Genomic DNA, 16,327 nt, shown 5'->3' with positions numbered 1-16,327 from the left:
GATATGCTATCTTTGCCCAAGGGGTATCTTTCTTTTTCAAAATGTAGGAAAAAATTCAAGAAAAAATCGGGTGGCATCTCAGTCATTTATAGTAAATCAATAGAAAAACATATCAAGTTTATCAAAACCGACTGTGAATTTGTTCAATGGATTCAACTCAATAATATTTCTAATCAATCAAACATGATTATCGGTTGTGTCTATATACCACCTGAAAATAGTAAATATGCGTCAAAAGATGCTTTCGATGAAATAGAAAGGGAGATGGTAACACTTAGAGATGATGAACAGTTATGTTCACTTATTGGCGATTTTAATGCCAGAACCGGAACCCTGATTGATTTTGTCGTTCCAGATGAAAATTTGGTAGAGGTTTTAGATGAAAATTTAAACGACGAATTAATTGATTTTTTATATGATTACCAAAATCTAATTTCATTAAAAATTCCACTTAAAAGATTTTCAGAAGATAAAATGCGTCCAAATTCTCAAGGTAATAAATTAGTAGATTTTTGTAAGAAAAATAATTTGTATATAACAGCGGGAAGGATCGGGGAAGATAAGGGTATAGGAAAGGCTACCACGAAAGACAATAGTTTAATTGACTATTTTATAGTTTCGTCAAATCTTTTTAAGAATATTGAGGAGTTCAAGGTTATTCCATTTGATGCATTATTCTCTGATGTACACAATCGCATACATGTAAAACTAATAACAGAGGCCAATAAAATAGTAGAGGAAAATAAATCACATAAAAAGACCTCAATAAAATGGATTGAACAAGATAAAAATAAATTCACAGAAAATGTAAGAATGAACGAGAAAAAAATACTTGATTTGTGTAATGAATTGGAATCTTTCAAAAAAGATGATCATGACATAAACGGAGTAATAACTAGTTTAACAAATTTTTATTCTCAGACAGCTACAGATTCTTTTGGAACTTTTGTAAATAAAAGTCCTATGAAAAAAGCTAATGGGGTCAAAAAGGGTAATAAACCATGGTTTGGTAAATCATGTAAATTGAAAAGAAAACAGTTTCACTCGGCAAAGTATAAATATAATAAACAGAAAAGTATAAATAACAAGAATTCACTGAAAAGAGCAAGTAAGGAATATAAAAAAGAAATAAACAATTGTTTTCAAAAATTACCAGTTAAAGACTGAAAAGGAGCTTCGTAATATATCAAAAAATGACCCGAAAGAATTCTGGAAAGTTTTAAATAGATTATCTCCGAAAAGAAAAAAGGAAAGTTCAATTTCTCTAGAAGTAATGTATGACCATTTTAAGAAGCTCAATGTGAGTGACGTAAATGAAGAGGGAGAGTTTCAATTACCTAACTTTCAGACTAATGAGTTTGATGAAATTTTAAATGGGCCCATTACCGATGAAGAAATTATCAAAGTCATTAAGACTCTAAAAAATAATAAAGCCGCTGGATATGATGGAATAAGAAACGAGTATATTAAAAATTCAGTGTCTGTATGTTTACCTCTTTACGTCAAATTGTTCAATTTCATTTTCGACACAGGGATAATACCCGAAATTTGGTCAAAGGGAATAATAAACTCCATTTATAAGAATAAGGGAGATCTTAAAGATCCGGACTCTTATAGAGGTATAACACTGGTATCATGTTTAGGAAAAGTATTTACAGCTATACTAAATAACAGACTAGACAAATTTGCAGAAGAAATTGAACTTCTTTCAAAATGCCAAGCGGGATTTAGGAAAGGTCACTCCACGCTCGATAATATTTTTAGTTTATATTGTTTGATTCAACTTTATCTACTCTCTGGAAAACGTTTATTCTGTACATTTGTTGATTTCAAGAAAGCCTTTGATACGGTGTGGAGGATAGGGCTGTGGCAAAAGCTTATTTCTAGTAACATAACAGGCAAAATATTCAACTCTATTTATAACCTCTATTCTAATATTAAATCATGTGTTAGACATAATTCGGATTGTTCAAATTTCTTTCCGTGCGAAGTTGGAGTTAGACAAGGTGAAAACTTATCGCCTTTTCTGTTTTCTCTTTTTATTAATGATCTAGAAAACTATTTTATTCAGCATGATATAACATGCTTAGAAAAGGTGAATGAATACTGTCAAAGTGAACTTGGCATGTATATTAGAATTTTTTTATTACTATATGCTGATGATACAATATTACTGGCAGAATCAGCTGACGATTTACAAATAATGTTATATAAGTTTGATGAATACTGTGTTAAATGGAAACTAAATGTAAACATCGATAAGACAAAAGTAATGGTGTTTGAGAAGGCGAAGCGCAAAAATAAATACAGATTTATGTTAAGAGGCGAGGAGTTAAAGCTCACGGACAGTTATAATTATCTGGGATTATTAATAAGATATAATTGTAATTTTAATTTATCAAAGAAAAAACTGGTTGAACAGTCACAAAAGGCACTGTACGCATTATACTACAAGTTAAGAAATGTAAAAATTCCCTCAGATCTGCAATTTCGACTATTTGATTGTATGGTTTCTCCAATTTTACTTTATGGCTCGGAAATATGGGGTCATGAGAATGTTGACATGATTGAAAAGGTACACTTAAATTTCCTAAAGAAGATACTGAATGTAAGATCGACAACACCAAACTATATGGTCTATGGGGAAACTGGCAGATTCCCTCTTATCATTAATATAAAAACTAAATTACTTTGCTTTTGGGCAAGATTAGTGCAAAGCGGTAGTAGAAAATTATCCGGGATTTTGTATCAGTTAATGTATAACCTGCATACTTCAGACCAATACTCATTTAAATGGATATCTTCTCTAAAACAAGTACTAGATGATACAGGATTTTCTTTTTTCTGGAATGCACAGGGTGGTATAAAAAGTTCAGATATTAAAAAAGAAATAAAACAAAGATTAGTTGACCAATTTGGACAGCGTATATTCGCTGATATGACAAACTCGTCAAGAGGGGAGTTTTATGCGTCATACAAAACTATTTTTTGTTTAGAACAATATTTATTGAATCTTAAAGTGGCAGATCGTTATATATACAGTAAATTTAGATGTTCAAATATCAAAATCCCTATTGAGGTTGGTCGGTGGAAAAATACACCAAAGGATGATCGTATATGCCGCCACTGCGATTCAAATACAATTGGTGACGAATATCATTATTTTTTTACATGTACCAATGAACAAATTATGTCATTAAGAGAAAGGTATATACCTACATATTACACAAAGAATCCGTCCCAATTAAAATTTATTGGGCTATTGTCACATTGTAATGTACCAGTTCTAACAAAACTGTGCTCGTTTTTGAGACATTTAGATAAGATATTTTCATAATTTGTATATATACTGTATGACAATGTAGTATTAAAATACATTTTTATTCACCCTACAATTCAAATTATTTCAAAACAAATTAACCAATTATTATATATTTTAATTCTATTGTATGATATCGCTAATTTATTTATTGTTTGTCTTGCTTGCAAATGTATAATTATGTAATTGTTGATGTATACTTGTTATCCTCTTGTAGCACCATACGTGTGCCTAAGTTGTAATAAATTGTCTTGTCTTTGTCTTGTCTTGTCAAATTTAATAAGTTACCCGTGAATGTAGTTTCATGTGCATCACTCCACTTTTTCCCCTGATACTTGTAAACTATTTTATTTTTAAAAAATTCTCTCATATTATTAATCATAGGTCATTTTCACAGAAGTTTGACAATGATCTGAGAACATATTGATACGTAGAACTTCGAATTCAAAGCGAACGATATTTTGTATTAATAAATTCTAATGTAAGTAATAATATGTTATTCGCCCTACTGTGATCATTTGAACATGTGCACCAATGCATTACGCAATTTTTTAAACTTCTCCCAGTTTTCATTATTATTTGTTTGTGATCCGATACATATGTAATTACTTCTTTAAAAAAATCACGAAGAAACCTGATCTGCATGGCATTAGCATAACTTAAGATCCAACTTTAGTGCACTTTATGTCTTCAAAGCATTCATAGACCAAACATGTTTTGTTCAAAGTCGGTGACATTAATATATAAAACATTGCTTATATAATCGTGTTCATCTTGCATATTTAAAGCACTCGTCCACGTTATTTCAATATTGATTTAAAACACCCCTCTCTTAATGTGTGGATACTAACTACGAATAATTCTTTAAATTCCCGGAAAACTAAATGCAAATTTAAAGCACAAATAAATATATTGACTAAAAATAAATATGTAAATTAAAACTAAACCTGTGTGTAATATGAACCCATAATATATATGTTCGATAACGAGTATTAAGGTTTTTTTTTTTTTTATCAATTAAACGTTACAACATTGTTTGTGTTATTTGTTTCTTAGTTTTACCATATATGAGGGTCTGGATGTTTTTTTTTTTTTTTTTTTTTTTTTACAGAAACATGGACTTGTCTATGAAACAAAAAAATAGACGAGAAAAATACCATAAAAATTAAAGAATACATAAATGATGGACCTCATACAGACCCACATCATTGTGACAATTATATAACATCTTTAAATAACATGTTTAAGTAAATTAGTTTGTGCATGCATGTACTGAAGTGCAAATAAATTAATTAATGATACATATGCTGTATCAGAGAATATTTAAACGCCTAAAACTGAGATAAAGTTCATTTGATGCATTTTACTTCCTTATCATACAACGAAGTGTATAGAATTTCCACAATTTATTTTTAGACAGAAACGTGATATTTTTTATACAGAAAATGCATGTGCAAATCATGATTGGTCGCTTAATTAAATTAGAAAATGAGCATTCATTTGGATAAAGTGTCAACAAATTTATAATTCTTTGATTTAATCCAAAATAGTTTAATTAAAAGTATGTTTATTCCCTTCCTAACAAGTTGTTTTCATTGTTGCTAATGAGAAAGCATGAAAGCTTGATCACGTGACACAGGTGATTTTAAATTGACAGGTAGCAAAACAAGGACTTACATTTCCGAGGATTTTTTTCTCTAATTTAGGATATTAACGTTAAAAAAATGACTAAAGTTGCTGACGAAGAAGAAGGAAAGAAGGAAAAGCAAGGTTAGTTTATAAATTAGGCTATATGTTAAAATATAAGAAGGGGGATAACCCTGGAAATTTGACAGAAATCCGATGAAAAAATGTGTGCAAAATCAGTGTATGCCATACTATGTTGTGATATAAAAGTGCAGTCCATATATTTTTAGGGAATGTAAGGAATATAATGCAAGTGTAACGATACAATATATTGATTAATCAAGTGCCAGTTCATCTGCATGTACATATGTTTTAAGAAAATCTTTACAAACATGCGCTTTGTGATAACACATGCAGTGATATACATTTTTGTAGTCACCTACATTTTGGCTTAATAGAAAAATTAAGAACATACTAAAATATAACCTATTTTATAGTGAAAAAGGCAATAAAACAATCAAAACCAAGGAGTAAACAAAGACTCACATTACATCAACAGAACTTTATATACACGAACTCCACTAAAATTCGAAAGTGAAATCAGGTGCTCCAGAAGGGTAAGCATTTCCTGCACCGTATATAGCACCCATCGTGTTCAGTTTGATGGAAGGTTATTATGACTCGGGAAGAATATCAGATATGATTGCTGACACACTTTTGTCACATTGGCCAATAAGCTCATGAATTATGGCGACCGTAAAATTTCTTGAGTAATATGACTTTAATTTAATTGATTCATAGCCCTGTCTTAGCAACTTTTGAGAAAGCAGTATTCCTTGTTCATCAAATAGAGGAGACACCCTTATTCATTATATATTTTTTACCAAGGCTATTTTCAATTATTTATTCATTTTGAAATTAATTAGAAATTTAGATGACTCAGTGAGTGGACAATGTACTGGTATACATTGTAACCATGCAAAACCTAAGTTTTAAGAAAATCATAGTTTCACAGCTGAGATTACCATAACAATTATAACTGATGATCACTGATAAACATATGGGACATTTTTAAAAAAATGGAATTTTCGCTACACCAATCATGAACATGCAATATGCTATTTTTTAATGCTGGACATTGTTATATATTATTAAGTGTTTAAATGGAAAGTTTATAATATAAGAGTATAAACATCAGTAAGCAACATGATTTAGATCTATTTTGATAAGATTAAAAATACGTTTTTGAGCATGTCTAGTCTATCTTGTTATCCATACTAAGTCAACTGTTAAATTGTTTCTCATTATGAATAAGCATAAAGAATAAAAAAAAATAAACACACAAGATTGTTGCACAATATTATATAGTATTGATATATTTATGTCTATGATATCCTGTTATTGCCAATCCTGAAACTTTGGTTGTATAATTTACCAGGATAGAGAATATTTGGCTGGAACACTTTCAAAAAGATATAATCTTATAAAATATGTTTTCACTGAGTAAATGAAATGTTTGGTTATTTGAACTCATCTAAACATTGCTTAAGGTTACAACCATTTTATCTTGACAATGAAGCCCACATGAAATACAATATTAATATCAAATGGTAATAGGATAGATAAAATGTGTAACATAATAGATATGAAAGGTAACAGGATAGAACTTAATATGGTGATATATCATACGTTCCTGTTACCAAAACAAAATAAAGGAAGACAATATGTGCCAGAATTACTTGATGATGGGTTTATTAGAAAGATCAGACAAAAAATACCGAACTTTATGAATTGTACATGTATTTTAGACCTAATTTTTACAAACTTTGAAAATATTTTTTGAAGGAAATTTTTTGATACAACAATTAAAATTGACAAATTATCTATCTCTACACTGAACGAATATATGTATACAAATTTTTGATTAACACCTAATATAATTGGTCATGAAAAAAAGATTTTATTGAGGACTTTTCTAAATAGCCAAAACTTCCTTTTGGACATGGTAGCAGGAGAGACAAAATATAGCCTTACATTTACCTATCGAAAAGTTGTACAATAAATTCTTGTTTGACATTATCAAGTCTGCAATTTTTTGTAAGTTGTTTCAAAAGCCTTGTTTTTTTTTCATAACATGTATAATTAAAATCTTTTCTTGTATTTTACAATTCAAAAATTCATAAATAATGACCCATATAATAATCTCAACTTTAATTTTCAGTGAGTATTTTTGAATGATTAGTCAGATAGGAACTACATGTACATTTGTATACTTGAAAATATGTTTTGCTCAAATTATTTGTGTTTAATATTTATTTTACTATTATTAGAGAGTTGAGGGATTTTCTGCACTGATTTTATTGTATTTTTGTATAGTTTTTACAATGCAATTCATAGGAAAAAGGGGATGTGGGTAATTATTTACTTCACATAGTGTAATATATTCAATTATATTGACTGATTAGTTACAGAGAAAAAAGAAGAATTTAAAGGTATATCAGTAGATATTTCTGTTTTGAAACTTTCTAAAAGCTTTGGTGATTCTGAATTGAGTATGATGTTACATAATAATGATATACATGTACTTGTCTGCTATAGCTTTGACTAAATGAGTGGCTAAATTCTTTTCTCACACCTAAGACTCTTGACCAAGTGAATACACCTTTCTCGAAAATTATCATGTTTTATTTTAACATCTTTAACTAATGTAGGGGTCATCAAGCCAACATCATCTATTGTTTCAAATTTTGATTTTGTTAAAAATAAAATCCTACATAGAACTTAATTTAAAACTTGTTAAAAATTAACTGTTTATTTTTTAATTAATACATGTACATGTAAGCCTTGTTTAAGATTGACTGTTTCTTTATTGGTAAATACATGTACATATGTAACAAAGGTTAAAAACTAAATTGTTTTTAATAAGATTTAAGTTTCTCTTTATGCACTGACATAAATCTATGAAACTTTTAAAGGTTATTATATATACTAAGTTTAATTCTTAAAACATCAACATTTATTTTTGAACAAGATCGTTGTTCTTTTTACTGACTAATCCCACAGCCAATGTATTGGTACAATTTTAAAAATTCTTTGGATCCATCAGATCATTTTATAATAGACAAAGAACGGGGAGAATATGGCATCATATATATATAAAAAAAATATACCAGCCCCATATCAGGAACATTAACTGTTAAATTAGTTCATTTTACACTTATTTTATGTTTTTACCAAAAAAAGTAAAAAAACAAAAATATAAAATTATCAAGATATAAGTTTCAAAAAAATGAATGTTCATAAAACGACTTTTTCATTGGTCAAGTGTCTGTAACAAGTATAGGTAGCAACTTCCTTAATTTCTACTTTCATTCTTATTTCTCAGTGTGTTTCTGGTTTTTAATCTACACTAATGGTTGAAATCAATAATTATAGATTTGTTTATACATGTATAGTTTTAGTTTTAAATGGATAAGTGACATGCTTGGAGATAAAAGAATATATTTTAAGCTTATCTAGATCTCTGAAACGAAATTTTGTTAAATTTATATCACCTGTATTATTAGTTTTTGAGATTTTTCCAGAAGAATATTTAAAGAAAAAGATATTACATTAAAAAGATTTATACATACATGACATAAGTATGAAAAATTTACACATATTATGATAAAGTTACTTTAAAGCATACAGCTGTGTCTTTAAACATGTTAAAACAGAACACCTTTGTGATACTGAGGATGGGTGTTATTCACCAGTCTATGTAGGTCATATCTGATATGGTTATCGTATTTCTTAGCGTTTTCTGAGAAGCTGGGATCTGGCTATTTTAAGAATTATACTGTAGAATTATTTAATTTTCAAAGAAATAAGATTCATGCTTGAAATATTTATAGCTAGTATAAAGTTTCTGGACACATCAAAATTGTTTCAGAAAACAAAATAAGTTCAAAACTTCATGTATATTTAATACTGTTCTTTATGTCATGAACATGTACAGTGCATTTAGAAATACCATTGATTTTTTTTATGTGATTATTTTATAGTTCAATACTGGAACAGTCACCAACATATGGTTTTGGTTTTCAAAACACAATTTATTGCCAAATGTTAGCTGTTACAGTTCATTTTCCAATTATCTGCTTCTTCCAATTTAAGGCTTTACAAAGGGAAATAATCTTAACACGAAGATAGGAAAAACTTGTCTACAAAAGTCTGTGAATGCACTATCAATTGTCAAATATTCTAAAAAGCTTCATTTTATCAAGTACATGATAATATTTTAAATTTGGACCTAATGATGTCTTCTTATTTTTTGTGTTGTTGGGTAAATGTGGAGTTAATGTATACACCTGCCATGGAATCTCATCATATTCATATATCAATAAGTTTCATGCAATATATTTTTAAAGTGGCCGACATTTAATGCATGTCTCGGGTGCTGAAAAGTTCATTTCTAAAAAATGTAAGGGAAGTGTTACCCCCTTCTCTGACAACGTGGTCTCGACCATTGCTTGAACCATCTATGACTATATCATTACTTTTTCGCGTTTACTACCGAACTGTCGAACCTGAATTGTTCGAAGGAGGCAATCCTGTTATCAAGGGATTTATTATAAGCCCGTATATTACGATTACTTGTCCATCCGTGGCTCTATTTCAAATGGATAAGGGAATAAGACAAAACGAAAATTTTGTGTAGATATATTTGAAATATCGATATTTGTCAACCAATCATCAATATATATTATTTAAATACTGCTTTAAATTTAATGTAAACAGAGGATGGCTTGGATTAGGAATAGTATTTAATGCTAAAAAAGCCACAAATGTAAACAGGAAGTTATGTCAGCCGGTAAGGGAGATAATTTGGGAGGGAAAGACCTAAAAGAAGTATTGTCAAATCTTGACAAACCTATCTTGTGGCACGTATTCAAATGTTTATAAAATTATCAAGCACAACCTCTAAAGATGGTAATTGCTTCAATTGGCATACATAATGTATTTGATTGGTAATTTACCTTTAAAATAAAAAATATCTTTAAAATATTTTTATAGGATTTCTTTCATGCATGTTATATTCATAATTCATAATTGGAATATTTTAGCCTTTTTTTAAGCAAATCTTTGATAACATTTGAATATTATTGAAAGGGCAAGTTCATTTCTTCCTTTAAAATACTATACTCATTTTTATTGCAAAGTTGCACTTTGCTAGAAATGTTTATAAAATTAAATGTAAAAAATACCAATCTTGTCATTGAAAACTTTCTCACAGAAGCTGACAATGACTTTATTGTTGGTCCTACATGTTCTGAAACATCACCTGTTAGTAATAAGAAATCTTCACATAGGCAGTCTGGTATAGACCCACCATGATAAAGACTTCTCCTTGGGTTTTACAGACAGATAATAATATGAGGATTATATGACTTTACAATGGAGAAAAAGACTTTTCCTCTACATGTCTATATCCAGACAGTAACATTAGCAAACAAAGGGTAACTTCCATGAGCATGATGAGGACATCATTATAAGAGAAAACATCAATAGCATAATATAGGAAAAACACATAAAAAATCAATTACAAACCAACCGCGCGACGCGACAAAGTTACTGAGAATTGTGGAAAATCACGCGCTTACCACAGCGCTATCCAAAAATCCTGGGGAGAACACTGCCAAGTATATGATTTATTAATGTTATCCATTATCAGACAATTAAAATTGCAATGGTATCTTTAAATTCAGTGTTTTGTGCATAATTTATGGAGTAATTGAAGACCTATATATGTGTCATGTGTGCATGAATATATTATAATGAAATAGACAAAACAATAATAAGTGAAATTTAAGACAGAAGTGGATGAAAGTAGTCATTACAAATAAGATAAAAGAGGGTCTAAATGGAAGATCTTCTATTGAGTATTCTATATTAGATTTTGATTTTTCTCATCTGGTTGAGATAACGATAACCTACCAGAGTCATGAAAGTTTATGATGTTTTTATGCCCCCACCATAGCAAGGGAGGCATTAAGTTTAATCCTTGTCCGTCTGTCTGTTTATTGTAATGTTCGTAGGTCCCAAATTTGGTTTCAGTTCTCTAACTTATTAGTTTGCCTGAACCAAATGCTATGATACTTATACACAATGCTTATTTCAACAAAATACAGATGAAGTTAAAATTTTGGTGGTTTCACATTAACTATTGTAGAGTTATGCCCCTTTTCAAATGGAAAAATTGCTGAAAATTTTCATTTCAGTTCTCTTAATTAAGTTTGCCTCAACCAAATGTTATGAAACTTATACACAATGCTTATTGCCTCAAAAAACAGATCAGTTTAAATTTATGGGGTGTACCTTTTATTTTTCTAGAGTTACAAATGGAAAAATTGCTGATATTTCTCGTTTTATTCTCTAACTTAAGATTTTTTCAACCAAATTTTATGAAACTTATACACAATACAATATTACCACAAAACTCAGATCAAGTACAATTTAGGTAGGGTCACTTTTACTGTTCCTTAATTATGATCCTTTATAAATTTATATCTTTTAATTATTTCTGTTGTGAGGTTGCTGTTTCACTGACAAATATTCCAATTATTCAAACCAATATTTACAAAGAAATCTGGTTGCAAATTCATGAATCTATGAATTTATTACAAAACAAGGATCTTACCCTGCTTTCCTGACCATGAATTATTCATGAATATTCACGAACAATTCATGAATATTCATGAATAATATTCACGAATATTTATGAATATTCAAGGTAACAGTTCATGAATATTCATGAATATTCATGAATGTTAAATGGCACCTTGAATATACATGAATAGTGTTTGAACTGAATAAGCTTGAATATACATGAATATTGTATGAACTGAATAACCAAGAATTAACATGAATAATTATCTATAGAATATTCATGAATATGAAATAGGATGTCCATGAAAAATGCATGATAGAATATTCTATAATCACCATGAGTGTAAAATATATATCTATCCCAATAGTGAATGCTAAATACATACTCTAAAATAACCTTGAATGTGAATATTTCATGAATATTGAATTGTTGAATATTCTAGAATAACCATGAATATTGAATGGTTGAATATTCTAGAATAACCATGAATATTCCCCTGCGAAATGATTATGAATAGTTCATGAATGTTCATGGATGATTCATGAATGATTCATGAACATAATTCATGAATTGTTCATAAAAGATTCATGAACAGTTAATGAACTAGACATGAACTACAAATGGACAAGCACGTTCATGAACCAGTGAATAATGAACTATTCATGAACAGAAAGTGTTCATGAACTCTTTGGTTCATTAAAGTTCATGAACAAAAATAGTTCTTGAACTTTTATTATTCATGAACTGTTCATGATTTTATAGTTCATGAACACGCTTGTCCATTTGTAGTTCATGTCCTGTTCATGTATAGTTCATGATTTTTTTATGAATGATTCATGAATTTGTTCATGAACCATACCAGTCCATGAATCATTCATGAACACATGAACTACTGTGTTTATGAACTGTTCATTAGTAATTTAATTCATGAACATTGTTTGTCCACTTGTAGTTCATGAACTGTTCATCTAAAGTTCATGAAATAATTTAAAAGGTTTTTTTTTGAATTTTCATTTTTTGTGTTATTATCATAAGTAAACTTCTCTTCCTGTCTGTAATTAAAATTGCTGTATCAGGACTTCCAACTAGAAATGCTAAATAACATCTTGGTGCAGTTGTTCTGCTTGAAATTCTTCACAGTTGAACAGATCTTTTAATCAATAAATGCATCTGAGTTTCCCCCTGCAAAATCAAAAATCACTCCACAAAGAATCAAAAGTCCTTGATATTTGTTTTTATAAATAAACACTCAAGATTAAACAGTTTCTAACAGGTATAATACAATGTAATAATCTAATTTAACAAATGTTGTTTTTATTAAAATATCAATAGAGTAAGATTAATAACATGAATATCACTTCAGCCTTTTCATGACATTTCAAATAATGTACCTACCCCCCTTTTTTCCCTTTTAATTTAGCCACACACAATCATAAGAGTGGCTGAAGCATGAATTATTTTTACCTTGAAATACAATATATTGTACAAATCTATCAGTTATTCCTGAATGGAAATCATTAAACTAACACTGCAAAATGTAAAGGCTACTTTCTGGTGTTTTATATTTATTTTAATTAATCAATAATTATTATAAAATGCTTCAACAAATAGTTATTCAGCAAAAAAATATAATCAAAATATATATAATTTACTTATCTGATAACAAATCTGCTTTGTTTTGACAGCTATATTACTTCACTCCTCATCAAACATCTTCATTTGTATTGTAAGCGTCAAAAACATCATTTTGCTGACGTCATTATGACGTTTTTCTATTCCCAGTCACTTGTAATCATTTGTCTACATTGTAATCTTTTGTCAAAGTCATTGAAGCGTTTTACAAAATTTCATTAATAATGATAATTATTGACACCAGTCTGCATTGTTTGGGAAAGAATGAAATTTAAGAGTATCAAAGGGGTACAACCAATTTTAAATCAAAAGGGGGGTGAAAAAATTAAATATGAACTTATTTTTTTAAAACTTAATAATATATTTTTGGATTATATAAAAGATGACATTCCATTTTTCAAAACAACTGTTGGCAGAGGTGGATTTAGGGGGGGCAGGGGGCCCGGGCCCCCCTTTTTGGATAAAAATTTGGTTGCTTATATAGGGAATCACTGAAGCGTGGATCTGCCACTGGTTGGGGAATCTTGAAAAGCAGCATTTTTTAGTGTTTGTCACACAATGGAAAAATTCCAAAATTTATTCCTCATTTATATTCATTCTCATTCATGAAATGTATGCAAAAAGTCTAAACATGTTTTGCATGAAGATGTTATGGATTTCACCTACATGATCTATCTAATAAAATGATCCTCATATTTTTTTTTCATTTAACTGTGGAATACATGTATGTTATTCTGCATCAACAATCAAGTAAAAATAAACATACAAAAGTCCTTGAACAAATTTGATTTATCAATTTTTATGCCGTTTGCCACAAATAATTCTGAGTCATTATCATGCAGCTTTATTCATGCTTATTCATGTTTGTCACACAATGGGAAAATATTCTAAGTCCAAAATTTATTCCTCATTATTCATTCTTATTCATGAAAAGTATTCCAAAAAATTCTAAGTCCAAACATTCAAGTTAATTCATGTTTATTCATGTTGACAAAAAGGGTTTTATAACCCCTAAAAAACAACTATGAATTAAGGAAACTTGATTATACTATAATAAAATAAGTGTCTAGCATTTTAAGAACATTTATTTGTTGTCTCCAAACAGTTATTAAGAATTCATGTATATTCCACTTAATTCATGTTTCTTATTCATGAATAATTTTGACACTGGAATAGTAACCATGAATGGAAGTGGAATATTCATGAATATTCATGAATATTCTACCTTATTCATGAATACATGAATATCATGAAAGCAGGGTACATTAGAAGTTTTTGTCGATTGAAATGCAAGAAAAGCTATAGAAGTATAAAACCGGTTTAAACCAGATCATCAATTGTAACTTAGATTGTTTTTATCAACTGTCCCAAGCAACTAACATTGGAGATTTTAATATTCAGATTATTGATAGTTTCATTTGCAATTCTTTTTTCTTGTAAAATGGAAATTTCATTGATTTGCAAAAGGTGTGTGGGTATAAGGTATGAAAAAGATGCTTTCAATTTATATTTATAAGTCTGTATTAGTATTGACTTTTACCTAGCTATCTAGTTGATGTATGTATTAGTATTGACTTTTACCTAGCTATCTAGTTGATGTACTAGTAATTCAATAAAGAATCTATTCTTTTAAAATCCCCTAAGGTTTGCTTTTTCATAGCTTTGCACTAATCGATCTTGTTCATTGTATAGTATGTTGAATAGTTTATTTGGTTGTGTTGTTGTTAATTATTTTTCTGAGTGCTTGTTTATATCACCTAGATCAGTCTGCTCTTCCGAAAATTCTTTTGTGACGTCAGACTTTTTTACCTGACCGTTATTATTTTGAAATCATGGTCTTATAATGTTTGACACAGGATGACAGGCTCATAAAGAATTCAATGTGCAAAACAAAGGAAAAACAGTTGATTAAAGACATGAAAATCACACCAATAAAATGCAATAAATTCAATTATCAGATTTTTAAGACATAATTATTACAGAATATGATCAATATCCTAGTAACCTAGTTCAGCTGACCTAGTTATTTTATTATTCACCAATATTGTCATTGATTTTGTGGATATTTGAAATTTATAATTTAATCTTTTAACGAGTGTGATTTATCTCTAGGTTAGCCGATAAACCACAAAATCATATATCTATGATGATACAATTTTGCCTTAATCAAAGAAAATTTGTACAGTGGAATAGTTCTATTCACAGTATAGTACCATGCAGTAATAAGTTCCTTTCTAATCTCTCTATTAAAAAAAACCTTAAACATTAGGTGACACAATAGAATAAGTTAGGATATACAGATTTAGGGTTGATTTAGAATAATAACAAAACATTTCAACAACACCAAAAAAAACCATATAAAATCAGATGGACATTACATATATACAAAGTTCAGCAATGGACAAGTGTCTACATTATCATTGGATTATCTTTTGCTGTCATATATTTTGTCTTTTCGTTGTTGCAAAAATGAAGTACTTTTTGTTGATATTCCCAGGTGTGAAATGATACTTTTTTCTTAGAAAACTATTTTTCAACATGACCTTTTTGTGCTGATGTCAATCAGTTGTAGTATATTTCCAGAATTTTTATTGGTTAACTCTTGCCCCACTTGGTTACAAAACACACAGCCCCATGTTGTTGTTCACCCATATGCCCAGATGTTGCTACTGGGGAAATTCAAACATTGTCCTTAGTTCCATGGTTGTTCCTTGAGAAATATCAAATTGTGTAGATTATCATTGATGTCTGTAATGAAATATTAAATCATCTGACCATTTTATCTTACTATATTGATTGTATGCACTCATTTCAGTAAATGCATCACTTAGATTTCACATTGTCAATGAATGGGACTACTGCAAAAGCTATGCAAATGACCCACATTGACATCACACAGACTATGATGCAACTCTGGCAACATTGAACACCTAATTCCACCCGTTCAGCAGTTTCCAGTTTCTCAGCTGTCTCTGGATTATCATTAAAACATCTTACATTTTACTGCCTGAAGACTTTTTGAGTTCCCCATTCATTTAGTTATTCAGTGAGACAATAAATCAGACTCTGGAATCTGTATGACGGCATATAACATACAAACA

At 29.3% G+C, this 16,327-nt stretch overlaps 1 protein-coding gene across 6 annotated transcripts in view; it reads left to right on the top strand.

Annotated features, from left to right (window-relative positions):
- The first annotated feature begins 4,849 nt into the window (after positions 1-4,849).
- LOC134708379 (choline transporter-like protein 2) overlaps positions 4,850-16,327 on the top strand; it is a 47,600-nt gene continuing 36,122 nt past the window's right edge. Inside the window, exons 1-2 of one of the 6 annotated variants that reach the window (XM_063568861.1) lie at positions 4,850-5,089; positions 7,411-7,437. In XM_063568861.1, the coding sequence (XP_063424931.1) occupies positions 5,044-5,089; positions 7,411-7,437 (73 nt within the window). In that variant the 5' untranslated portion in view covers positions 4,850-5,043. Of the gene's footprint in view, positions 5,090-5,146; positions 5,241-7,410; positions 7,438-16,327 lie in introns of those variants that run through there. The other 5 variants (XM_063568863.1, XM_063568862.1, XM_063568864.1 and 2 more) reach the window with 5 other exon arrangements.

Source organism: Mytilus trossulus, chromosome 2, assembly GCF_036588685.1.
Source record: "Mytilus trossulus isolate FHL-02 chromosome 2, PNRI_Mtr1.1.1.hap1, whole genome shotgun sequence".
Taxonomy (NCBI): Eukaryota; Metazoa; Mollusca; class Bivalvia; order Mytilida; family Mytilidae; genus Mytilus; species Mytilus trossulus.
Note: the sequence above shows the minus strand (reverse complement) of the source record. Positions and strands in the feature narration are given on the sequence as shown.